The sequence below is a fragment of the Hemiscyllium ocellatum genome, chromosome 11, assembly GCF_020745735.1.
Source record: "Hemiscyllium ocellatum isolate sHemOce1 chromosome 11, sHemOce1.pat.X.cur, whole genome shotgun sequence".
Lineage (NCBI taxonomy): Eukaryota > Metazoa > Chordata > Chondrichthyes > Orectolobiformes > Hemiscylliidae > Hemiscyllium > Hemiscyllium ocellatum.
In genome coordinates, this window is record NC_083411.1 from 85,405,822 (window position 1) to 85,432,481 (window position 26,660).

Sequence of the window (26,660 nt, forward strand, 5' to 3'; positions counted from 1 at the left end):
CTGATTAAACCCATGCCACCTCACCACCATTTCTCTCAACTCCATTGTTGCTTGCTTCTCAGGCTGCTTATTTAATACCCTTGGCTGGATGAGCAGAAATTTTTCCAACTGGGAAGACCTGAAGGCATTATTTTCAGTCTATGCACCAAACACTGCCTAGCTACCAATTCCATCTCTGCAGCAGCATGTGCTTCTGCCTCTCTAACATCACCTGACGTTTCCCCTATTTCCATAAGTTTACTGCTAAAACACTAATGAGTCTGAGTCACCTGTAGACCTGACTATTTCATTGCACTCCTAGTTGGTCTCCCAATGCTATCCTTCATAATGTTGAGCTCAGCTGTCTGTGTGTTCACTTGCAGCAAACCACATTCCGCATCACCTTTCGTATTTGTGGATCTAATACATTGACTCTTGGACAACCTTGTTTCCAAATCCCTCCATGGCTTTGATGCTGTCATCTCTAATCTCCTCTAGCCCTGCAATCCTCCAAGGTATTTGTGCTGCTTTAATTCAGGCCTTGGGTGACTTAGTGGTTTGCAATTGTTCCACCAGTTGTGGCTGTGCTTTCAGCTCTTTAGGCCCTAATCTCTGGAATAACCTCTTTGCACACTCTGCCTTTCTGTTTTCAGGGCACATCTAAAACCCATCATTTTGGCCAACTGGTCTAATACTTCATTTTATGACACTCCTATAACGTGCCTGTAAGTTGTTTCATTGCAATACAGGTGCTCTATAAATAAAAGTTATTTGTGTTGAATATAGGCTCCACATTTGAAAATGATTAAATTAGATTCCCTACAGTGGGGAAACAGGCCCTTTGGCCCAACCAGTCCACACCGACCCTCCGAAGAGTAACCCACCACCCCGACTAATGCACCTAACAACTATGGACAATTTAGCATAGCCAATTCACCTGACCTGCACATCTTTGGACTGTGGGAGGAAACCCATGCAGACACGGGGAGAATGTGCAAACTCCACACAGACAGTCGCCCAAGGCTGGAATCAAACCTGGGACCCTGTGAGGCAGCAGGGCTAACCACTGAGCCACCGTGTCACCCACTAAATTGCTCGCCCCTCTTGATTTCATAGACCATGGGTGAATTTTCTTTTTGTTTTAGTGACTAAGTATGGACATAGACATAGAACATTACAGCGCAGTACAGGCCCTTCGGCCCTCGATGTCGTGCCGACCAGTCATACCAATCTGAAGCCCATCTAACCTTCACTATTCCATGTACGTCCATATGCTTGTCCAATGAGTTAAACAAAGCAGGAAGTACGTCTGCTCAAAGGCAGGGCAGGTTTTCCTGTGTGATTATGTTCTTCTCAGCTTATTACACATTCATGTGTGTAAAATTCTAAGTTTATGATAATTTCTGAATCTCACTGGGTTCCAGCAGGTTCCAGCTTCCAGATTCCATATTTAAAACCAGCTGGGCAGCACTTCACTCTTGACTATCACACCCAGCCATCTCCCCAGAGACCAGCCAAAAAGCGGTGGCAGGCTTCAGCAAAGCATCCCTAGATAGTCTCCTGAAGCAGGCAATCTTTCCCACTGAATTATAGTTCTTTCATTTCATCCCTAAGAACTCAATTCTCTCTCTTTCCCAAATACAGCACCTAAGTTCCAACCTCAAAGACCTGATTCCTCCTCTCATTGCAGCCTGAGGCCTGACTGTCTAAAACATATGAAGATCGTTTCCTTTATATCAAATGGTTAAAAGGTGCTGTTCATTTACATTTTTAGAGTAATTCTAGGAGTATATTTACCACTCTTTTAAACTTCTATCAAAGAAATTGTCCAATAAAGATTTACAATACTTTGATACAATTTCAATTTTTAACTTAATCACGCATGATAAATCTACCTGAGTAAACATATTGTTAAGCTGAGATCAGTAACACAGACAGACATTCTAAGGCTGCAAGACAAATATAGACAGAAAAACCTTTGTATTCAATGAAGATGACTTGATTAAATCTCAGAATGGCTGTTACAGATATAAGTAGTTGAAAAAGCATTTCCTTTTATTTTTGTGCTGCTAATGAATGATAATGCATTTTATTTCAAGAGAACTTAAAGCAATAAATGTACAGTTCTCCATATTAATAGTTCAACTGCTGAATGATTGATGCACCACTTTATCTGCACATTAAATCTATCATTTGCATACTACATAATAGGTTTGGTGATCAAAATGGTATTACATAATATTTCTTCTTCAAAATATTTTTGAACTAAATCAGGTTTTTACACAGTGGTTGCTATTCTTTAGGAATTTGGGAAGTTAGTTTGTTGGGTCACTACAATGTCACACAATTCTATAGCATGCATCGTGTGCAGAGAAATAGCCCAAAAAATTTGCAGGACAGTGACAAAGTGTATACACTGAAGAGAAGACGAAGTAGAACGAAAAAGGGAACAGAAAGTTTAACAAAAACACAGGAAAGCAAAGTGGGAGGTAATTAGGTTGAAATGTCAGGTAGAGAGTTTACATCAGAAGGTAAGAGTGCATAGTAGCCAAAAGAGTGTTACTAATCGTGGAAAATGGAACCAATGCTAGTGAGAACACAGATGATGAGGAGGTGCTGGTGTTGGACTGGGGTGAACTAAGTAAAAAAATCACACAACACCAGGTTATAGTCTGATAAGTTCATTTGCAAGTACTAGCTTTCAGAGCATTGCTCCTTCGTCAGGTAGCTAGTGGGGCAGGAAAACTTGTACTTGCAAATAAACCTGGTGCTGTGATTTTTAACAGAGAGAGAGACAGTGGACTTGTAGCTACAACTGCCAGCTGACAACTCATTATAAAATGTAGGAGCAGAAGTGGGTCATTCAATCCATCATCTACTGTTCAATGAAACCATGACTGATCCAATCATCCTTAACTCCACTTTCCTGCCTTTTTCTTACAACCCTCAATTTTCTTATTGACTAAAAAATTGTCCATTTTAAAGTTGAATATAGTTAATGACCCAGCCTCCACAGCCCTCTGCAATGAAGAATTTCACAGATTCACTATCCTGTGAGAAGAAATTTCTCCTCATTTCTGTTTTAAATATGTGGCCCTTTACCCTGAGATTATGCCTTCTTGTCCTCGACACGTCCCATAATGGGAAATAACCTCTCCACATCTGCTATGTCAAGTCCCCCAAAAATCTTGCATTTCTGAATAAAGTCGCCTCACATTCTTTGAAACTCAAATGAGCACAGGCCCAACATGCTTGTATATCAATCCTTAGCTAAAGGGGGAAAAACTGTTCACAGTATTTCAGGTGTGGTCTAGTGTATTCTTTAGCAAGACATCCCCATATTTATAGCACAGCAGGTCAGGCAGCATCCAAGGAGCAGGAAAATCGAGGTTTCAAGCAAAAGCCCTTCATTATTCCTGATGAAGGACTTTTGCCCGAAATGTTGATTTTCCTGCTCTTCAGATGCTGCCTGATCTGCTGTGCTTTTTCAACACCATTCTAACCTTGACTCTGATCTCCAGCATTTGCAGTATCCATTTCTGCCTAGTCCCATATTTATACTCCATTACCTTTGAAATAAAGGCCAACATTCAATTTGCCTTCCCTATTACCTGCTGAGCTTGGAGGTTAACCTTGTGATCAGTGTAAGAGAACTCCCAAATCCCTCTGATTAAATATGGATCAGGTCGTGGTTAAAATAGGGGATGAATAGAGGAGCTAAATATTACTCATAGGGAGAAAGACTGCAGAAAGTTACAGGACAAAGTGCTATGTAAGAAATTGTTAGTACACATGTCTCCTTGCAAGTCCCGAAGCACTAAGCAAATTTCCTTTCTGATTAATAATTTGGCAAACTGGCAGTTTGTAAGCTAGCACTGAATCATCTACATTTGCTGCGCTACTTCCACAAATATATATAATTGAAATAACCTAGCATATTTTAACCTTTTGATTTTGTTGCAAAGCAAAAATTACTTAGCAGATGCAGTTAATAATTTTTAATCCTCTGATTGAAATGTTTCCTTGAATTGAATATGCAGTTAATGACATGCACAAGGGTTATGAATCACTCAGGTAGCTTGTGCTGATAGGCTGGCTATAGTTTGGTAACCTAGCAGTTACTATCTTAGAATCATGACATTCCAGTGATACACAATTTGGGTGTACTATAGTCACAAAGCAATGAAAGTTAGATTGTTGTGTTGTCCATAATGAATCCATTCTCTGTCATGTAAGCAAGTCCCTCTTTTCCAACTTGCAGCCAAATCTCCCACAACACAACGTACAGAAATAAAATGGGTCATTCCATCACCCTAGCAGCACCAGTTCAGTAAGCTTTATGAGACCATAGCAGTTTTCCTTAATGGCCTCAAAATAAAATTTCACTGTTGTGTGGCACTTTGTCAAACAGCTTGCTTGACTGAATACTGATCAAGTTCATCCAACTGAGGCAAGTAACAGCCAGAATACTGAGCTATTAAACTGCGTTGCTCTGCCACAAACAAAGTATCTGGGACAATTTAGCAACTCCTTGATCTCATCATCTTGACTACATCCAAAGTCTTCAGTTATAAATTACGTAGAAATAATCTGATTGTCCAGGAAAGATGTTCAAACCAGCCCAATATTGTGAAAGTCATCTGTTAAAATTTAGGTGTTCTGGCAAATTTAGTACATCAAATATGATATTTATGATGCTGGAATGTACATTCCCAACTTTTCCATTAATCGCTTGTAAATATTTTATGAATTGAATTACAGTTAGAGAAACAGATGGAGTAAGGAATCCATGAAATATTATGCACATTATTCCATTTTTCTTTTAATTTTCCTTAAACGATGTGTTTTCCATACTGGGATCCCTCTGTCACTTAACATAAATTATAACAAAAACCATTCTCTTCACAGTTTCTGAAAGGAGAGCTTTAAACAGGAAAGAAAATCTTCGCAGATCAATGAACAAATTCCAATGAGACTGTGATACATATTAATATAGTTGGTTATTAGTTTGGGCTAAAGCTCAAAAAGGTTTGCTAGTCAGCTTTCTCAATTTGTAACTGTTTTTGGGACTCTTGGTCATTACCAACATCCTTTCTCATATGCTAGTATTGTTCAACAATCACTTCTGTCAAAAGCATAAAATGAAGCTTCTAATTGAATTATATAAAGCTTAACTTTCCAGCTCAATCACCATCTAAACACTTGCGAATTATCTCCTTGGTCCATTAGTAAGTTAAACATTTAGCATCTATCTAATATTACAATCCATTATCATATAAAAAGCAATACACTGGTTTAATGTTGTTTGCTGAGTCATGACAATCTAATCTAGTGTTTTTCTATTTGCCTGTAAACATTATATATGCGCTGAAGGTACGCTGGGTCAATAAAGCTAGTTTTGCAGTAGCCCAGAATTTGTTGTGGCTATGTACCATCCGTACATTAAGAGAGATTAATTCAGTTCTGCTGTTTGATGCAAACAAAAGCTGAGCAAGACCATCAATTATATAATCTTAACAAGTCCTGCAATTTTCTTTGAATAAAACATAAGGAAAACACAAAATAACCTTGGCTGGAGTTAAATAATAAATACAAGTTGAATGATCTGATTTGCTTTAAAATGTACAAAGTAATTCAGCTTTTGCATTTCTTTTTCTACACTCTTCATTGTACCTATAGTACAGAGGTAGAGATTTATCAGTGGACCAAAGCAGTTTGACTGCCTGTTATGCCTGGTATTTATTCAATACCACTGACTGCAGTAACACTGAATATCAGGCCCTGTACGTAGGGGTGATTGATCCAATTCCATTTGTTTTATGTCACCATGTGAGGTGAATGTCTGTCCCCTGGAGTGCAATAGTTGAATGCTGTTGCAAGTACCAGCAAGGTACCTATTCTGTTGTGGAGGAAATAGAAAAGGAGTTACACAATGCACTACAGTAAAACTGAGGCAATCTTTTGGTGATTCCAAATTATTCGGCATGTGGAGTGCACCTGGATATTTCAAACAAATAAGCTTATGTGAATGTTGTCCATGGGTATTGAGCTGAAAGTGTGGTTCTTGAAGAAGTCAATTCATCCACATGACTCAACATTGTCCCAGAAATCAGAGACAGGGATCTACCTGATTTAACTATTATGTTCCCTGCTACTGGGAGAAAGTGAGGACTGCAGATGCTGGAGATCAGAGCTGAAAAATGTGTTGCTGAAACGTCGATTCTCCTGCTACTTGGATGCTGCCTGACCTGCTGCGCTTTTCCAGCACACATGTTTCAGCACCGTTCCCTGCTACTATCAACAGGTTTGAGCTATGCCAAGTCTGAGAGATCAAAGCAAAAGCAAAATTATTATTGGCATAAGAAAATACCTTGTTTGAACTGAGACAGAATCTGGTTGTCAGTTATGAATACTAAACATTATGTAATGACTGAGTAAACTGGTGTAGTGAATTGAACAGGAATTAGTAAGATGCTATGATTGATAAAGTAAATTAAAGGAGGGGGAAATGAGACTCCTTCTAATCTTCTAGTTAAGGTGTTAAGATAATAGTCTGAGCACAAGGACAGAGACCATTATCACTAGTAAATATCACATGTAGATAATATTAAATTGACAATAAATATGACCCTGAACCAGTACTTAAATCCAGGTAATTTTATAAATGGATAGTTTCTACTCAAAGCTAATGGACTGTGGCTGTTGTCTATATGTGATTACGTGAAAGTGCCCAATGAATGTTTAATACAAGATCTTATTTCCTGCAAAATACTTCATAAATGTGTTTAGACTGAGTATGTTTGACGTTTAAAGATCACGACCCATGTTAATACCTGAATGTATTGAAATTTCACTAATGTGAATGCATCTGAAGACATATGTCTGACTTACTTTTAAACAAAATAACCAGACTAATAAATAGTAAATAATCAAATAAATAGATTGGCAATTGATACATTCATTGAGAAGAACTTCAGACTTCACCAGATATGACTGCAAAATGAACATTTGCCACTGGAAGAAGTGATTTCAGCTTTTCAGGATAGAATTTTACACTCTATTTACAATGCGCCTTAATGAAAACTGAAGTAAATTATCAAAACTGATAAACAATCCTAATTCCCAAGCAGCTATAGATTGTTCTGCCATTGAGACACTATGATTAAAATCATAAGCAAACTTAAAATATAACACATTTCCTAATAGATGTATACAATATATTTGCATTAATGACGACATAAGAATGTGTACAAACTATTTCTGTTCTTTACCAAATGAAAGTGTGTAAGCCTGTCCTATTTTATCTTGTGTAAAAATGTGATTTTGTTACTCTTATTGAGATATAAGATTATGTATGGAAACCTAGATGATTGTGAATGCCCAACTGTTGATTTTTGTGTGAACTTCGAATACAGGCCATCAGCAAACATTATCTGCTGCTGTCAGCCCTCCTTTGTCAAACCTCATAGTTGCTGACACTGACCACAGTATCTGAATTGATTATTTGGAAGAGTGAGTGTACTGTTGGAGGTTATTCAGCCCACTATGACAGTACTAGCTTAGAATTCCTAAATAGTCCCACTGCCGGCCTTTTACCCTGCTGCCAAGGTAATGGTTCTCTCAGTCAGCAGTGATCCAAATCCTGCTTAGGCAGCTTCTGCACCATGCATGATCAGTTAGTTTATTCATGCGGTTTGATTCAATGGACACTTCTCTGCCTTATCCACTTTAAACTTCTATTTAGCCAGATATGAACATTTGGCCATTAGCCAACATTTTAAATGAGTAAATAAACAAATCCGTTGGATTTGTTAATGGAACATGACTTTTTTTTTGAACGATGGTAAATTGTGGAAATTAGTCACTTCAATGTAATTATTGGGTTTTTTTAGGATGGCCATGAGTCATTAGGATTTCTGGCTCCAGTTATGCACCAGGTGTCAGGAAATTCCAGAACAAGTAATGTTGCTGGAATTGATCCCAGTTGTCAACACAACCATTGTCAGGACAAACTGGCTCCGGCTTTGTGAACGTGAGTCTGGGTAATGGTTTAGCCGATTTTGTTGACCAAATTCATACTAGTTGAAAAGAAATCTCACATCATCATCTCCTGCAAGAGGTACTGTTGAATTTAAATCTCTAACCAATAATGATTATCTGTCTGCTGTTGGAATACAACAACAGGTGAAGATGAGCTGTTCAACATTATTTCCTTGATGACATTTTAAATTTTTTCTCAATAAGTACTTCTCATTTGACAAGATTTATAAAAGGTTCTGTGAGTAATGAAAACATAGCAGCTGCAGTCTGCAGGAGATTAATTAGTTATATTGGAAGAAACACAGGATGGAATTTTCTCCTCATGCATCTATGAATAAAGGGGGAAACTCTGTTGCATTTAATAGAAAGCAGCTTGGTGTTCCAAGAAGTTATGTGGTATTGTGCCATCCTATCTCAGCCTGTGGAAAGCCCCATGGAGTGCTAGTATAAAATATAGAGTCAAAACAGTTTGTGGGCAGATATCCAGTCCAGGCTTTTTTCCTTTCTGCTGCAGGAGTTGGCTCCTAATGCTGCAACAGTTTGTCAGGCATCAAGCATCTTCTAATATCACACTCAAATGCTTATTGTTCCTTCTATGACGTTGTGAGGGCAGAAGGCATTGCCCATCTGTCCAGTCCTCTCATAGCTTCCAATTCTTGGATTAAAGGAATATTCAGGAGATTAGCTAATTCAATATAGTCAGGCACTGAACCTGGAACCATATCATTCTGTACAGTTCAGCTACTTGCTGAACTTTCAGGATCACAGAGCACTTTTCTCCAAACAGAAAAATATGCAATCAAGTTAGACAAATTTACTCCTTATTATTTGGCAGATCACCACTCTTATCTCAACATCAACCTGTTTTAGTGCATTAACAAGAAAACCCTTTAATTCCTGCTATAGGAAGGATGTTGTGAAACTTGAAAAGGTTCAAGAAAGATTTACAAGGATGTTGCCAGGGTTGGAGGGTTTTAGCTGTAGGGAGAGGCTGAATAGGCAGGGGCTGTTTTCCCTGGAGCATCAGAGGCTGAGGGGTCACCTTGAGGATGTTTAGAACATAGAACAGTACAGCACAGGAGCAGGCCCTTCAGTCCACGATGTTGTGCCCAACATGACTCCAAATTAAACTAATCCCTTCTACCTGTCCTTGGTCCATTCCTTGCATATTCACATGCTTATCTAAAACTCCCTTAAAAGGCCCTATTGTATCTGTCTGCACCACCACCTCTGGCAGCATGTTCCAGACGCCTACCACGATGTGTTAAAAACTGTTTATAAAACATGAGAGGCATGGATAGGGTGAATAGCCAAGGTATTTTCCCCAAGGTAGGGAAGTCCAAAACTAGATAGCATACATTTAAGGGGAGGGGGGAAAGATTTTAAAAGGAACCTAAGGGGCAACCTTTTCACACACAGGGTGGTGCAATGTTTGAAATAAGCTGCCAAAGGAAGCGGTGAAGGCCGGTAAAATTACAACATTTAAAAGGGCATCTGGATGGGTTTAGAAGGATTTGGGCCAAATGTTGGCAAATGGGACTTAATTAATTTAGGACATCTGGTCAACATGGACAATTCCATGTTTCCATGCTGTACATCTCTATGACTCTCTAAACTGATGCTTTACTATTAATATTGGGATATTTGACAGATAAAGTTGTACCTTTATATTTTAAAGCCACAATTTTCAGATCTTGATGGTATGAGATGACCTGAATACTTCAGGAATTAAAACTAAATGCTATTCTCTAAAAATAAGTAAATAAATATGAAGCAGGAATGCAAAGGTTATGTGCATTTTAACAGGTTTCAAACCAGGGTGTATGTGCCCCTACATTTAAAACATAAAATTAATCACTTTAATTGAGTTGTTTGGGTTCACTCGCACAGTTTTTTTTAAAAACCATGTATTCTGTGTGTATGGATTTAAAATAAAATTACTCAGCAGCTTGTTGATATTAAAATATGGAATTTGTCCTTTTTATTTATATAAAACAAAACATGTGAGCTCAGACTAGCCACAGGGCTGTCATTAATCTTTGCAATAAACCGCTCCAAATAGCAGTAACTGTTGAGCATTAGTTCTGGTTGAAATTAACATTTTTCAACCGTCCAGTGAGGCATTACTGTGTTGGTGCATTAGAACCAGCTTTCAGCATTAAAAGCTGCAGAAACTGGCTGTAAGATGTGTTTGGTTACTAGCCAGGGCAAGACCTCTGAGAAGGAAAAAGAAAGTCACTATTTCCATAAGATGAAAGCAAGTAGTAAAGATAGTTCAGCGATATGCTTAATTGGCAGACATCAAACATGAGGATTAGAAGCACTTGTGTCAAAAATCTGAAATGTGAAATTAATTTCCAAGTTTCCCTGCTTATTAGAAATGATAATGTTTTTGTTTGTAGCAAACCTTCTGACACGCTTTGCACCATCAGTGGAATAAAAAGGTTCAATTTTCAGAAAACATTCAATGCCGATTCATTTGCACCACACTATTAATGAAAATGATTTCGTAGGAAGTCATCATTGAAGTTTTGGCTGCATAATTGATTTTGAGAAATGTAAATGAGATTAATCTGAAAGCTTGGTCAGAATTCTGCTGCTGCCTGAATATCCAACTTATCAGCTGTGATATCAAAACAGTATCTGTCAATGTTTAGTGCCCCATATCAACAAGGAATTTGAAGTTTCTTATTCCTTGTAAGAGGTTACATAAAGTTGAATTGGATGCACTTTAATTGATCCCAACTAGTGACCTGTCTAAATACAAGCCTACTTGACAAGTAATTGGTCAAATTTCCATCTCCATTTCAAATGTTTCTTCCCTAACAGTACTGTAGACACACGCACACAAACACACACACACACAGCATTTCAAGAAGGTGGCTTTCCACCACCTTTCTTTTGTTCTCCAGAACAATTAGGGATGCACCTTAAATACCAGCAATGCTTACATCCCATGATCAAATAAAGCAAAAGTTGGAAATCATATTAACCCATCTTGACATACACAGTCACTTGGGCCTTATAGAACTTATATTAGTGTGGTTAGGGAAAACTGGATAAGAGTTGCAAGACTGCTGGCCTTTATTAGATTGTAACTTTGACAGCAAACACAAGCGGTTGCTTAGTAATTTCACATGTTTTTACACTTATTAAGCACTGAGCACTTCTCTTGATAGAAAGATCAGCACTATTTTGCTCAAGGGCCTTTTGACCATACAGTGTTCTGCTTGGTATTAATGGTATTCATAATTCATGTTTCAAATCATTGAGTCTGATAGACCAGTGGTGTTTCAATTCCAGATTTGCTGGCATACTGCTCGGCTCAAGGCCAGTGTTCTGAGTTTCAATGGTGTGGCTACAAGAGCTAGCATTTGGGCAATTTACCTCCTCCACCTCTCATCTGGCCTTCTAGGCACAGCATTTCTTCTCAAGAGCAGGAGAAAGGAAGGATGCACACATCTGTTCCCTTGTTGCTAAAGATGTCACACCGTGCACCATTGACTTTGTCAAATACCGACAGGGCGTGACAATCAATGTGGCCTTGAAAGTCTTGACTTCTTTTAGTCAATTTCAAAGATCAGCTACAGACTTTGGTGGCATCTTACAGGTTGCTGATGCCCTCGTTGCCAGGGCAGGACATTATATTCATGTTACGGTAAGCATGATAGCTTGGGCAGCTGGTGATATTATCTCTGAACACAATAACTTTTGTCAAACAAAAACAGAAAATGCTGGTGAAACTCAGCAAGGGAAAGAGATGAGTGGAGAGAGAGGGAGAATCAAGGAATTATTCTTAATAGGAGCAGAGAGTGGATGAGATTGGGTTGGCTGTGAGAAAAGCAACTCGTGTCATGATGAGGTCAAGTTTGAGGATGGGGTAAAAAATGTGAAAGGATGGAATCTGGCTCTGAAGTTATTGAACTTGATGTTGAGTTCTAGAGGCTGCAGGGCCCCCAGGCATAAACTGAGATGCTGCTCATCAACTTCATTGCTGAGTCTCACTGGAACACTGCAGCAGGCCTGTGGCAGAAATGTCAGCATGCAAGGCAGTCACCCAGTCTATGTTTCAACTCCCCAGCCTATTCCCAGAAATGGAAACTAAGAAAAGGAAGAATCTAAGATGGACCAGGTGAAGACAGGAGCAGGGTGGGAATTGGAAGCAAAATTGATCAAATCTTTCAACTCTGGATGAGAAGGAAGCAGCATTGACGATGTCTTCAATGTACCAGAGAAGGAGCTGTGGGGAGAGGCCCAAGAACGATGGGAACAAAAGAAGGTCTACATCATAGCTTTCTCTAGATGTGCGTTCAATTTCTAGGAAACTGCTATGATTCTGTTAACTTCCAACAGATCTGAGATCTTCACTCCAATCCCAAAATGATAGATGAATCCTATGAGACAAAGAATACCCCTTGAAGATGAGGCTGCTAACAACTCTATGGAAGCCGGAGATGGAAGAACAGATGCAGTACTGCCAATCCCATCACCTCATTAGGAACACCATTGAGAAGGTCATCATGCTTCTGAGGATGGCATTCCCATGCCTGGTCAGTTTGGGTGGTATTATCTAATACTCTCCTACAAAGCATTCAGTTATAGTGGTGGCATGCTGCACTTTCTATAATGTAATCCTCCAGAGAGGTGTGGACCATAAACTCTGAAGTCCTGGAAGAATGATTGTCAAGAGGAGCAAGGGTTACAGGGAGAAAGCAGGAGAATGGAGTTGAGAAACTCACCAGCCATGACTGAATGCCAGAGCAAGCTCAATGGGCTGAATGACCTAATTTCTGCTCCTATACTTTCTAATCAATTTATGATCTCATCCAGGGAGACTGGCTGGAGTAAGAGTTCAGATGAGAAGAGGGAGATGACACGGAAATCAAGAGTTTCTCTCGAGATGATTAAGGTGGATCTCCTTGTTACCCAGCAGGAGGAAGACCTCCCTCTTCAACCTCAGTCTCCAGCATTAGATCCAGGTTGACATCAATGAAGTGAGATCTGTCCTGCCCTAGATGCTGGACTTCCTGCTCTATTGTGATTTCTTGCTTCCTTCTGGTGCTGTGGAAAGGTTTTGTCACAAGCAGCTGATTTCTTTCTGAAGACAACCATCAGCCTCCATAATGGCTCTCTGAGATGACTAAATGAGTCCCACAGTTTCTCTGAACTGCTTCCATTCCTGATCTCATTGGCTCTAAGTGGACAGGAAACTTGTCTCTTATATCAATTAAGGGTTTAGCCATGAAAAAAATCTTTTAACTTTAATCACTTTATCCCATGGGTGGTGGGGGGAGGGGGGAAGGGAGGGTTCTGGTCTCATTGTGTACACTTTCCTATTTCCCACCTACAAATCAAAGATTAAACTCTGGGCATTTGACTTTTAATATAAATGGCTTAAATAACTGGGGGAAATTATAATCCATCCACAAGGACGGACTGCCATTGGAAGCTTCTAAAAGTTGAGCATTTATTTTAATACCTTTCCTACTTAAAACTCTCATCAGCTAAGTTTCCTCTGGGAAACTCTAGAAGTAAGGGAGGGGTAGATGTGCCATAACCCAGAGATGAGTGCCTTTCAAGCACTGCTAATGGACTAGAATGAGCAGGAGTGTTTCCACCAGCCCAACAAGTTAGCTTATAAACCACCCACATGCTCTCACCACCATCCCCCTGTCATTTCCCCTTAGTATAAAAATGTATTCTTACACACCTCACCGACCATCCTCTTATCCCATTCCTGCCTACCCACCCACCCCCACTTGGGCATTCCTACCCAACTACAATCAGGCTGGTTCTCTGACAACAAGTCTGAGAAAAGAGTTATGACAATTAATGAACAAAGCCAGGAAGTATCCTCTCCACATCCCCCAGCATTGAACATACTGTGCAATATATTTTGGGAGCAAAGTAAATACTGGGAGCAATGTCATTCGAAACTATTTTAAACAGTCCACTTTTGATTGAGTTCTTGCACTGTTATAATCCCACATAAGACATCCCTCAGACCCACTGGTATCAAAGACCAGCATCACAGTGGGGAGGAAAGAAACACACTCAGATTTGCCATGGGTTCTGTATTTAGTTCACCAGTACTAATTACAGGTGCACTCTAAAACAATTCATATTCTTATCTCAAACAACATATTACAAATTGCTGTAGAGAATTTCAAATAGCCAGTACCAAATTGCTTCTGATGTGTTTGTGTGTAACTCAAAAGGAGAATGTGTTGATCAATTCCATATGTTTTATCCCCATTTTGCATACACTGGCTATTATTCAGTGTAGTATTTCCTTAGTATTGCCAGGGCCCTCTCTGCTTTCTTTACATCTGTGACAGGGTCACATCTTTTTGTTGCTTTAAATGTACTTTGTATCAGATTAAGAAAAAAAGATAAAATGTTTCAAAGTTCAAGGCATGTCCCGTCCTGAAGAAACCTGGCCATATCGAGAGTTTTGAGCCTACCTTTCTTTTCTCTCCAAAGATCTAATTTTACTTGGCAATGACAAATTGGAAGCTTACAACAGGGAAACTCTGAGACTTCAAACTAAGTGCAAGACAATAAGATGGCTTTATAAGTGAACATATAAATTTGCATCCTGCAGTTATTATTGTTTGAAAATAACTGCACAAATAATATGTTGGGAATTTTAGCCACTAAGAAGTTTTCAATATCTTTTTTTTCTCTAATCCATTCATTTTTATGCTCTTCCCACCTCATGTCCTTTCTCAATATTGTACACCACTCTTCAAGAATAATAGGGCAGGTAACTAAACCATAGGCTTCTGTTAATATTCTTGAACATGGTGCAGAAGACCCTGACTTGCTTTCTGTAAAAAGTACTTCTCTTCTGCTTGGTATAACTTCTGATGACCTGTTATGTGAGTTGCCATGGGTATTGTGGTTCGGGATCCTCTTTGTAATACAACATTGCATTTACATTCTCCAACACTGAGTAGCCATATTAAGCTTTTATTAAACGTTACAATCTGATCCAAGTAATGATGTACATTCTGTTTTCGTTCCAGTGTGCCCATGTTTAATAATTTCCAAAGATGAGCAGTACACTGAAGAAGGAATCGTAGCCGAACATTACGTAGCATCAGTCAGATTGCTTCAGATTTTTCCCTCTTACATGATTTTCTTCAGTCGATTTTGAATCGCTTTTAAACATGAATCATAAATTACAGCTCATAAAAACAAATTTTGTCCCACATACACAATGCCTCCATTATTTTATATTTAAATAATCCCACCTAAAGTGAGTTTCACAGCTAAAAGACTTCAGAAACAAAGCACCCCAAATATCTTAGTGCTCATACCTCCCCTACTTCAATTCTCTTTCCCTGGGGTCAACTCTGCAGGATTTTAAATATACACATTGGGATTTATATTAATCTTGTTGAACAAGAATAGCTTATTGTTCTGTAGAACATTTTGGATCAATGTTTACATCAGCAATGAGAATTCCTGTTGAGATCAATGCTTAATAAAAGCAAAAGCTTTATTGGAAAATCCTACTTGCGCTTAACTGGAAGGAAATGACTGCAGCTGGAAATGTTAGGCAACAATACATCAATCCTAATGTATAAAATATGTGGTCCTTTATTTGGGCATTTTTACATGGTAATATTTGCCTAATTATAGTAACCTTTACATGTCAGAGTAAATTATTAAATGACCCGTACCTTTTTTGCTTAAAATCGCATCTGCAATAGCAGCAGTTCTTATAAATGTACAGGTTGACATTTTGCGAATATCCATGAAACTAGCTCACCAGTGAATTCCTTCTACCTGCTATTTTTAGGTCACCCATTTATATATTCCCATCTGCTTTATTTTAGTGGTGACTTTAATTCTTAAAATAAGCCATGTACATTTTTCAAGCAGAAGTGTAAGACAAAGATGAGAGAATTGAGATGGTGAAAAGAGTGGGAGAAGAAAGATTTTCTGCAATTACATTAAAAAGTGATAAAGCTTTTGCTGACTTATCTGAATATGATCTTTCTAATCTCTTCCACAGAAATTGAGATCAAAGAGTATTCAGGGAGCTTTAACAACATGGTTATATAACTGTTGTCTCTCACTTCTCTTAAACTAATATTAGATTAGAAAGCTGTCCTACCTTTCTCCTTTTGACTTCTCTTTATATTGGGTCCATTATCATGGTCAGTGAGCTCTCCTTCTCTAGTCCCAGGCTGACCAGCTGTTGGCAAAAAAAAGTAATAATCTAGTTTATTCAACTGAACCAACACCAGAAATTTGTATTTTTTTTAATCCATTCACATTACATTGTATTCTCACAAATCCCAGATATTTAGCTTCTTATTAACCTGGGTCTCCTACCTCAGTTCCTCATCAGGAAGATATTTGAGTATTTTTTTAAAAAAACAAATATCTGAGCACATACTTGTAAGCAATGCCACATCTCCCCGCTCTGTTGACATATTAGCTCTATCGTATGTGATAATGCTTTTAAATATAAACTAATGATCAAACAGCTTTTAACCAACCAACAGAATAGTTTCCCTGCCCATTAGAGACTGGTTAGTTTTCATTTTCAGTGATGAATAGTTTTATGATGGACAGGCAATCTGTCCTGTAATTCACTGTCTAAGTATTGAAGATGACACTTACCCTTTTACTGTATGTGATTGTGTGTGGTATTGATCTTCCTCTAAATGATTCATTTAGTGTACAGCGTCTGTTGTCACACTTGAGAAGTTGCATCTTGTGAATTCCACTATTGCAAATTACAATTTCTGACTGGCTTCCAATTTACATTCACAAATCACAAAAGAAGAAACCGGCAGCATGCGAAACAAACTTGGAAAAAGTTGATAACTAAACGCTGAATGACGAATCACTAAAACAATGGGTTGAATTTTACAGGGGTGCAGAAGGAAAGTCAGCCAGAGGTCAACTCATTCCAAGTAACCTCACCATCTAGCCACAACCCACTGTGCATTAGGTGAATTACTTCTGCCTGTCAGTGGGAAGGGGTCCCTAGTTTAGGAGCTGACAACTAACACAATCAACTTGCAGCACACTTAAGCTCAACAGAGGACCCTGCGGACAGCACGAACCCTCCTAAAGCGGAGCATGGCTGTCCCACAAAGATATGTTTAGGACAGGATGGGATCCTAGACTAGAGGAAGATGGATTGGGGTTATCCATTTTGTAGGAGAGCCAACATGGGTATCGCCAATGGACACAGGGCAACATGATGAATGATATGCCCCCTTTACTTAGTGCCTTTTTACCACACGTGATTAAAATACAGCCTATTCAATTCTGCCTGACTGCACACCTCAACCATATTTTGGTCAAGGCGATTTATTTTTCAGATCGATAAGCTTTCTAACAAACTTAATTGGCCTCTTAATTATTTAAAAATGGTGGGTGGACTGCTGATATCAGCACCAGCACACCACCTGTATTTCTGGAGCTCCACTCAGAAGCAGAAATGAAAGACTGTAGGCTGGCCACTCGACCGGATTTAAATGCTCTCCCACGGAAAATACACCTAGCAGGGGCATGCTAAATTCAACCCAATGCATTAATCATGTATTTACTGGGCTTAAGACTTTCAGCAGAACAGATATTAAATCATGAATTTAAGATTTTAGTAACTTGCTTATAGTGTCGCATTTCAGATTTTGAAATTGTGGCTTTGTTGCCTCCAGCAGGGTAATTTACTTGATGAGGTAATGCTTATGTTATCGCTCTTACAATATCAATGCCTAGTTTCTTTATAATAGGAAGAATTCAATAGATTTGTATTAACGCTAACTATTACATTTTGCAGGCACTAAGTGTCTGGACTGATATTCAGCTATTATGTTACATAGAACTGCAAAGCCCTCTTGAATGTCCAACCTGTCCATCGTCCTTCCCACCTATCTGCTCCACCCTTCCTTCTGACCTATTACAATTACCATCTACCTGCATCTACCTATTGCCTTCCCAGATACTTTCCCCACCCATCCCAACCTTCTTATTTATCTCTCGGTCCCCTTTCTCCTCCTCACTCCATCCCCCAAACATCCCTGAATAAAGTCTTATGCCTGAAGCGTCAACTTTCCTGCTCCTTAGATGTGGCCTGACCTGCTGCACTTTGACTCTGCTCTTGTAGTGTGCCATGTTTCAAGTGATTGTGGAGTAAGATGCAGTATGACACCTTTTTATACTTTCAGGTCACATGTAAACATGCAGTGGTGATATCACGATCATGTCTTTTAAAGTACACTGATCTACAACCACATTACAAATGCCTGTACAATGTTTCTATTGCAGGACTGCACCTATCTTGAACCTTCTGATCATGCAACTTCCCAGACCTTTCACAATTAGCAAAAAAGATTCGAGGAGGTAGATTTTCAAATGCTTGCAAGGTTAGAACCCAAAGTAGGTGCAACTTCAAAATCACCATCTCACAGGTCATCTCAGAATCCCAAATTGGGATTAGAGTTTTCTTCAAGGATCGATGTGGGTAGGAAAGGTAGGGTTGGCAGGCATGCATTGGAAACAATCTAGTTCACTATCAATCATCAGCCCACTAGACTCTTGTTAAGAAACTTTTTACAGAGCATCTTCAGTCTTGAATGCAGTTTGGATTTCAGCAAACCCCTGCATGTTTGTGCCCAGCTGCTGAGTTTATCACTGGTACATTAGAATGTTCAACAGAATGCATGGAAAACTGAGATTTGAGGAACCAATGATCACTGGTACAACTCAGTACCATTTCTTTTTTGTTGGAATGGTCACTGTCCCGACATCCAATCCCTTCTTTTCTACTGAGCTACCTCCGAGAGTTGCCAGAGGCTGATGTGTGCTAGCTACTTGCCTTTGTTGCTGACAAGAGGCAGGCAGCTCCTATCTTCTGTAGACATTTGATGTCACTCGGACTGAGAGCCAAGCCTGCCCCCTTTCTAATTAGGCACTTATTTTTTTTAAAAAGGGGAGATTGAGATAAAGTGGTAATGGCACTGGACTGGCTATCTAGACTGCTAGAATTTAAATTCAATTAATTTATCTGTAATTGAAAGCAAGTCTAACTAATGGTGCCTGTGACAGCTAATACTTATCACTATAAAAACTTAGATGGTTCACTAATAGCCCAATATGGAAGGAAATCCTTCCTACATGTGGCTCTTGCCATCTGAAATAGTGTAGTAAGCTACTCAATTAGGGCTGAGTAACAAATGCTGGCTTTGCCAATGATGCCCACATTGCATGGAAGCACAAAGAAGAAAAATTTTAGAATACCATCACAAGGACAGGGCTTTTAAGGAACAGAATCAATATACTGAATTCTTAGTTTGTGAGCTAGATGTGGATTTTCAGAACAATCACACCCTGCAGATGTCTGTTCCTGCAAATTGCAAGGTTTTTTTTCGCAGTGTTGCAACAGCAAGATTGGGTGTTCACAGAATATAGCAGGACATATTGGAACAAGTTTTCCCTGCATCCTGGTCTCTCCATTGAAAATTGCTGGAATAAATGGTGTCATTTCTTTTATGACTACTTCTGTATAAAATATTAAAGATAGGATGTGCAACCATTACACTTTCCTTCTCAGAACTGTATAAGAAATGGCAATCTAGATTAAGCATTCAAGTCTGTGGAGTGGGTTTTGCAGCTTGTAACTTTGATTCAGACATAAAATGGGACTGCTGCACAAAGATGAACAATTATCCACCAATTGCTACAAGCGACCTTTGTATAGGATTATGAAATATGATGAATTCTTCAATTCCCCCACCTCTCCCAACATAAAACATGTATTTATTACCCCCTGCACTGCTTGCTAAACCCCGACTCATCCTTATTATTACCTCTTCCTCTTTGAAATGTCTGTTAAATGTCAGCATCCTTCTCCCTCAAGATTCAACTCCACTTATCTCACCTTTTGAGCTCCTAATCTTTCCCACTAACCCCTTCCAACTCAGGTAGTGGAGGTGAGAAGCCTCAAACACTTGAATTTGTTTCCTGTCTTTCTAGGTTCTCTGAGACAACTTCCTTTCATAAATCAGATTGTATTTTCCAAATCAATCAAGTAAATCAGAAACTGTCTTTCTTTCCATTTATCTTTCTTGCCGTTGACTGCAATTTATTTCTCTGTAGGAGAAATTAAAATCTGTATCTTGGATGTAATGTCCTATCCAGCCTTCAGTAGTACACATGAGAATTTGATTTGATTTCATTCTGTACTAACATTAAGTTTAAGAAGAAAAATCTTTTCTCCCTATTTCTCTGACCTTGGATTGGTATCTATCCCTTTCTGGCCAGCTATTCTGCTCTTGTTCTAAGTAATTTTGAACTTCATCCTGTTTCACACAGTTTCAGAAGTGTGTCATAAAACAAAAAAAAAACAAAAGAAGATGATTGTAATTTGTGCATCAACACCCTATTCAAACCTCACCATGTCCTAAATATAAGCTTAATCTCTGAAATTGGTCCTTTTTTTAAAAAAAAAGGTTAACAAGAAAACCAACAACTGAAAGTTTGAAAAGCTATCAAAACACACTTGAGAATTTGGCACTGTCAAAAATATTGTTCATATCCCAATATTTTAGAGAAGCTGAAATCCTCAATAAGAACTTTAATAAAAGCATCAGGTCATTTGAATTTATACATTTAATGATGTTATTGCAGCATATGCCTATTCACATTTATTCTGACCTCTAGAAATGGTAGTCATTAACAAAGAAAAAAACATAAATTTATGAAAAAAAAATCTAGAAGTGTTTTGAGAACTTTCTGAAAACCCAAGGGACAGAATACTTTTCACAATGACGAGGTTACAGAAAAGAACCAATTACGGCTATGGGCATAGAAATTTTGATGTGGGAAAACTTTAAAACAAATATTTATGCAGACAAACTCTGTACATATCTAATATAAATATTCAATGGGTTTTGACATTAATTTCCAAATAATATGATATATCAAAGTTTAAATGTTCAATAGTTACAGCAGTTGCATTTTTTAAACCTAGTTTTGAGTACAGAATGTCACTATTCATATAAAAAGTGACAGCATCTGAAAGGACTTTATATTAAAGCTTGAAGCTCTTTGCGAAAAAATACTAGTAACAACATTTACATGCATGCTTTGTTAAAGGAGGAATATTGCAAATATATTAGTGAAAAGCCTATACACAATAAGAATTTAATCTTGCTTATTACATGCAGAAATTTCTCAACGTATTTACAGTACCTCTCTCCGCTGGTGAAAAAAATTGTAAAACCTCTTAGACTGCAGTGTTTGTCAAATGCTTTTACAAATTTATTTCCAATTCCCTTTGGGAGAGACTTTTTTTTTTACAAATAACCCCAATTACACATGTGTTGTGGGACACACTGGCAATTATCTTGGAAAATCTACCTGCATGCATTGATATGTATTTGGAATTCTTCTATATATTCGTACAAGCATGGCTACATTTATTTACCAATTTTCTAATGACTTGCCATTTCCTAGTATTTAACTGGATTATGATATGATTTATGGTAACTTCAAGATAATTGGTCTTGGGGCTAAACTGAAATAGCAACTTCTTTTAAGATTCTGATTCATGCCAGCATGTAAACCCCCAACAAAAGTAACTATTGAATTGTTGACATCATTATTCTATCTTAAAATAAGGTGATAATTAAAGCCTTGAAATATGCATTAAATCACTAATGGGTTAAACAGTCTATAAATTTCAGAAATAATTAACTCACATAAACAAGAGCTGGAATTTTTGGGCTGCGCAATAGTTCAGACAGCTCAACAACAAGAACTTGCTTACATATTCTGTCAGAGGCAATGTCATGTTGGGATGGTGAGCTAGACACACTGCTGCTCTGATGTGAAGAGGGGTGACTTCCAGGTCGATGACTGTCTTCAAGGGATGGTGCTGGGGATGGGCTATTATGAACCCGCTCCTGGTGGCAGAACAAAAATTCAAGAGGTTGTCCAAGTAGATGAGTGTAACCTTTACTGGCTTGTAGTGGCATTCCCTACATTCCGAAATACAAGGTTAATTTTCATTATTCATTCAGGTTTGTACATACTTAAATATATTGTTATTACTGATGAGACTGTGGAAAACACTGAAGTTACACATATAGCATTTTCAACACACTTCCATTCAAATCCAAAATTCACAAAATATTATGTTCTTATTTAACTCATCACCTGGGTGGTTTCTGTGCATTTATATTCAAAGTTATGTATCGATTATATTTCCATTCCAAAGAGAAAATGAATCTCTCTGCACCAGTTTGCCTAAATGATTATGAAAGATCTGTATTGAATAATAATTTACTTCAAGTAAAATTGGCTAAACAACCTACTGGTCCAATTTTATAGTGCATAGAACATAACATTCTTTCTGACACTATGCTTCACGCAACATGTTTGCTTCACATTGTAAATGATTTCCATTTTCAATATATTCTCGTCTGTGTAGACTGGATGCCGATACGATGCACATGCTTTAAGTCGAACATAATGTTTCTGTTAGTTATATGAAAGTGATCAAGTAACACTAGCCGAATAGTGATTTGTGTGCTCCTGTTGACTTAAGTGAATGTCAGTCTGGAGGTGTCAAACATTCAGCGTCTGAAACAGCTCAAGAGAACTTGCTAGATGCAGCTTTTGATAGAAAAGATGGGCTGAATTCAACATAGAAACTCTGTCCAGAGACTAGCAATGCCTACTCAATACACAGACATACACAGTCAAGTTCCTATGTATCCAACTTTCTGCTCAAATGGCTGAAGGACAGAAAGAGGCAACAGCAAAAAGTTGGAACAAAATGAATGTGACAGAGGTATCTCAGAAAGCATTGCTGTAGCATGGGTTTCATAGTTATGTAATATGAAAGTCATTACATGAATGTTTCACAGAAAATGAATTCTCATTTTACAAAAAAAGAACAAATTGCAGATTACTATAAAACAATGGTTTCGTATTGCAGCAGAAACAGGTCTATGAAGTACAAAGGTACTTTCGAGAACAGGGTTTTCAAAAATGATCTGATAAGTAAGCTTCATTATGGATGCAACTAAAAAAAAGCCTTAAATCACTGCAGCTAAGGTTCATAATAAGGCATCATCTACTGCAGATCAGATAATTCAATAATTTATGACAATATCATAGGTTTTCAGTAGCTGGATCTTTCAGTCCAGTTCCTAGCCAATAAGCAACCAATGATATTCAAGTGTGTTTCACCTCCAAAATGGATAACATTATTAAGGAAAGTCACAAAAGGGCCACTTTAAGTATGAAATGAAATATAGAGTGGTTATGTTAGTCAGAATAAAACAAGTGTAAAAGTTGGAAAGAACTGTATACAAAAACAAGGCTTTATCAGAATGCCTGCATAATTTCACAACAAGGAATTCAATAACTATTGTGAACTCTTGTCTTTTTATGGCTATAGATTCATGCAATGTGTACTTAGAGCCAAGGTGTTTGTTTACAGGTGAAGCTTATTGGTTCTCAGCTATAACTGAGCAGGTTTGAACTGGACACAAGTTACAGAGACACAGACACAGAGAGAGAAAGAGACAGAAGGACGTGCATTTGTTCTCCCTAGCAGTAGATGGCTGTTTTCTGCAATTAAAAACTCAGTTTAAAATTGAAGAAAACCAGATAACTTTCCTTCAGCAGTTGCTATGAGGTATGACTCTGAATTGACAGATTCACTCAGAAATGTTTCTAACTGGTCATCTTGTACTTCTGACAAATCAGTGGAAGCTAACAGACAGAATCAACTAAACAAAATCAGGAAGCAAGGACTGGCTTTCCAGTTTATTCTACCTCCACCAATAATCCATCGCTATCACAATGGGATATAACACAACATAATTCTTAAAAATTGAAATAGGAGGTAAATTTGAAAGCAGAGATCAGTTGGCTTCAATCCTACATTTAATAAATATGAAGACCACAGATCAGAAACAGAAGTAGGGGAAGGAATGCAGATGTTCTAGCGCCCTGAGAAAGAGTAGAAAACTGTGACCAATTTGCTTTGATAGGGAGGAGGACAGCCTGTTTAGTACAATATAGTTAGAGACTGGAAGAAAGAAATACTGTTCCTAAGAGAGATGAGGAAGGTTAAGGCAGGATGCAAAAGGTAGGAAAAGGCTGTCTGCTAAATAACAAGCTTTAATGATATGTTTGGGAGCGTGGTGGGTTTGTTGGTCTTCCCTGATGAGACTAGTCTTTAAATTTTGTATTTAAAAGAATAAAAATAATTTTCAGAGAGGATGATGCTGCATGAGTGTTAAAAATGCATTTTCATTAATTTTGCTATGTTTTAGTTTCTTAAATAGTGCTTCGTTTGACGTGTCAGAGTTTGTTTCAATGAGAACTGAATATATTTTTAAAGTGTTTAGTCCAAGGAAACTGGAATTTCCCCAGAGCTATCTGAGATCTAAGGGTTAACATCTGCTCACAGCAGCACACTCAGGAAATGTAGAAATTAATTTTGGTCTTGCAGCACTGAAAACAAATCCCAACTGTATAATAACAAACATATCCCATATATGTTCATTGTACGCTTCATTTGTCACATAGTGTTCAGTGAAGAAGTTTTTGCAGGCTTTGCATAGTCAACAAAGGGGGTGAGGTCATGCATTTCCATTATGACCTTATTGACCCTCACAGGTAATAACGCTGTGTTTAGCAGACTGAGCTGACTGGCTATTTGGCACAAATACTCTGAAAGGGTTTAAAATAAATTACATTCATGAATAGTAGTATTTTATTAAACTGGCCAGTGAGCAGGTGCTAATCCCGGAGAGTCCCACATATGTACATATTTTGGAAGGGGGAGCGCACTAAATTTCTAAGCATAACCCAAATAAGAAAGCATAGATTTTATTATTTAACAGCGGTAATTACAGCTTTGACCTCTCTTTTAACTGTATCTTCTTCACTCCAGCATAAGACCTTACTTGCTCATGCACCATGGTGACTGCTTACTATTTCAAAGTGGCATTCTTTTTTGTCCACCTACTTCACTTTCTAAAAACACTAAGTGAAATAGTTGTGTCTCCAAAGTGGATTGCAGCTATTTCTGAATCTAGATCCAAATCTATCCTGGACTTAAAACAAAAGATTTGAATTTATTTAGTGACTTCTTGTGTCTCTTACAAATGCCTTAAAATGCAGTGACTTAAAGGTAAGTGTTTTCATTCATGTAGAACCACCGAACAACAGTGAAATGATTGACCAGGGAGATTGATTTGTCATGGTTATGATTTCAAAAACCTAGCTGGGTCAACACAGGAGGCATAGCCTCAAACTGTCCAGCTCCAGATTCTGGAGATTCAGCCTAAATTTTACACCTCAAATTTTGGCACCCAGTTCAAATCCAAAATCATTAAATGGTGAAAGTGCTGTCAATTGCGCCAGGATGACACCAATCTATACCTACAACAACTCCAATGGCTTGTTGGTTAAGTCAGGAATAATTACTTCTGAGAATCCAGGACTAGTTTTCACCTTGGTCTAGTGCTGAGATGCCAATGTTAGGGAGCTGCAATGGACTTCAGCAGCTCTTGGTTAGAAGGGGAAATGGTGCCCAGGGATCCGCTCCTGATTACAGTAATCCCCTTCATGTCAGGAGAGAATGAAACTCTGCTGTGTATAGTTATCGTCATTTCAGTTTATATACAGTGAGGGTCAGTCATGAGTAAAGCCTGTTTGGACAGGATAACACCCTAACCAGGTGCCTTCAGAGTACAAAAGATTGAGAAAATTGAGGAATTACAGGAATAAACTTTTAAACATCTATTCCTAGCAGTACTGAAGTGGGACTCTACATCATGAAAGAATCTTTCTACCATCACAAGGGCCATGATTTCATCATGTTCAGCAGAATTCACAACTTCTCATACTGAAAAAAAAGAAGTCAATGTCCAAACCATGACCTAGACAATAGCAAAGATTGGCAATGAACATTTGTATCCACAAATGCCAGACAATGACCATCTTCAACAAAAGAGAATCTAAGCAACCCACCTTGACATTCAATGGCATTACCATCTCTGAACGCCCATCAAATTCCTGGAGTTTACCAGAAAACTAAATCAGATTAGATGAAGGGCTTTTGCCCGAAACGTCGAATTTCCTGTTCCTTGGATGCTGCCTGACCTGCTGTGTTTAACCAGCAACACATTTTCAGCTCTGATCTCCAGCATCTGCAGACCTCACTTTTTACTACAACTAAATCAGACTAGTCATCTAAATACTGTGGCTACAACAGCAGGTCAGAGGTTTGGAGTTCTGCAGTGAGAGATACTCCCCCCACTGACTTCTCCAAGCCTGTCCTCTATCTACAAAGTACAAGCCTGGAGAGTGATGGAATACTCCAGATCTGCCTGAAGGAGTGCAGCTCCAACTACTTTCAAGAAAATCAACACCACTGTAGGACCAAATAGTCCTGTAACTCCATTCTCTGCAGCACTGTGGGTGTCTCTACATCACATGGACTGCAACAGAGCAGCTAACTGTCACCTCAAGGGTAATCATGGATGAGCGATGATCTAGTCAGCCAAATCTACATCCTGAGAATGACTGGAAGTTAATTAAGGCCCCTGAGAAACATTTAAATTTGAGACTAGGTAACTATTTTAATG

The 26,660-nt window shown here is 38.3% G+C and overlaps 1 protein-coding gene across 6 annotated transcripts in view; it reads right to left on the minus strand.

Moving 5' to 3' along the window:
* dacha (dachshund a) overlaps positions 1 to 26,660 on the minus strand; it is a 376,970-nt gene that overhangs the window by 63,897 nt on the left and 286,413 nt on the right. For 5 of the 6 annotated variants that reach the window (XM_060832648.1, XM_060832647.1, XM_060832645.1 and 2 more), the window contains exons 5-6: positions 21,818 to 22,028; positions 16,145 to 16,225 (exon numbers count right to left, since the gene is read on the minus strand). In XM_060832648.1, the coding sequence (XP_060688631.1) occupies positions 16,145 to 16,225; positions 21,818 to 22,028 (292 nt within the window). The remainder of the gene's footprint in view (positions 1 to 16,144; positions 16,226 to 21,817; positions 22,029 to 26,660) is intronic. The other variant, XM_060832649.1, reaches the window with a different exon arrangement.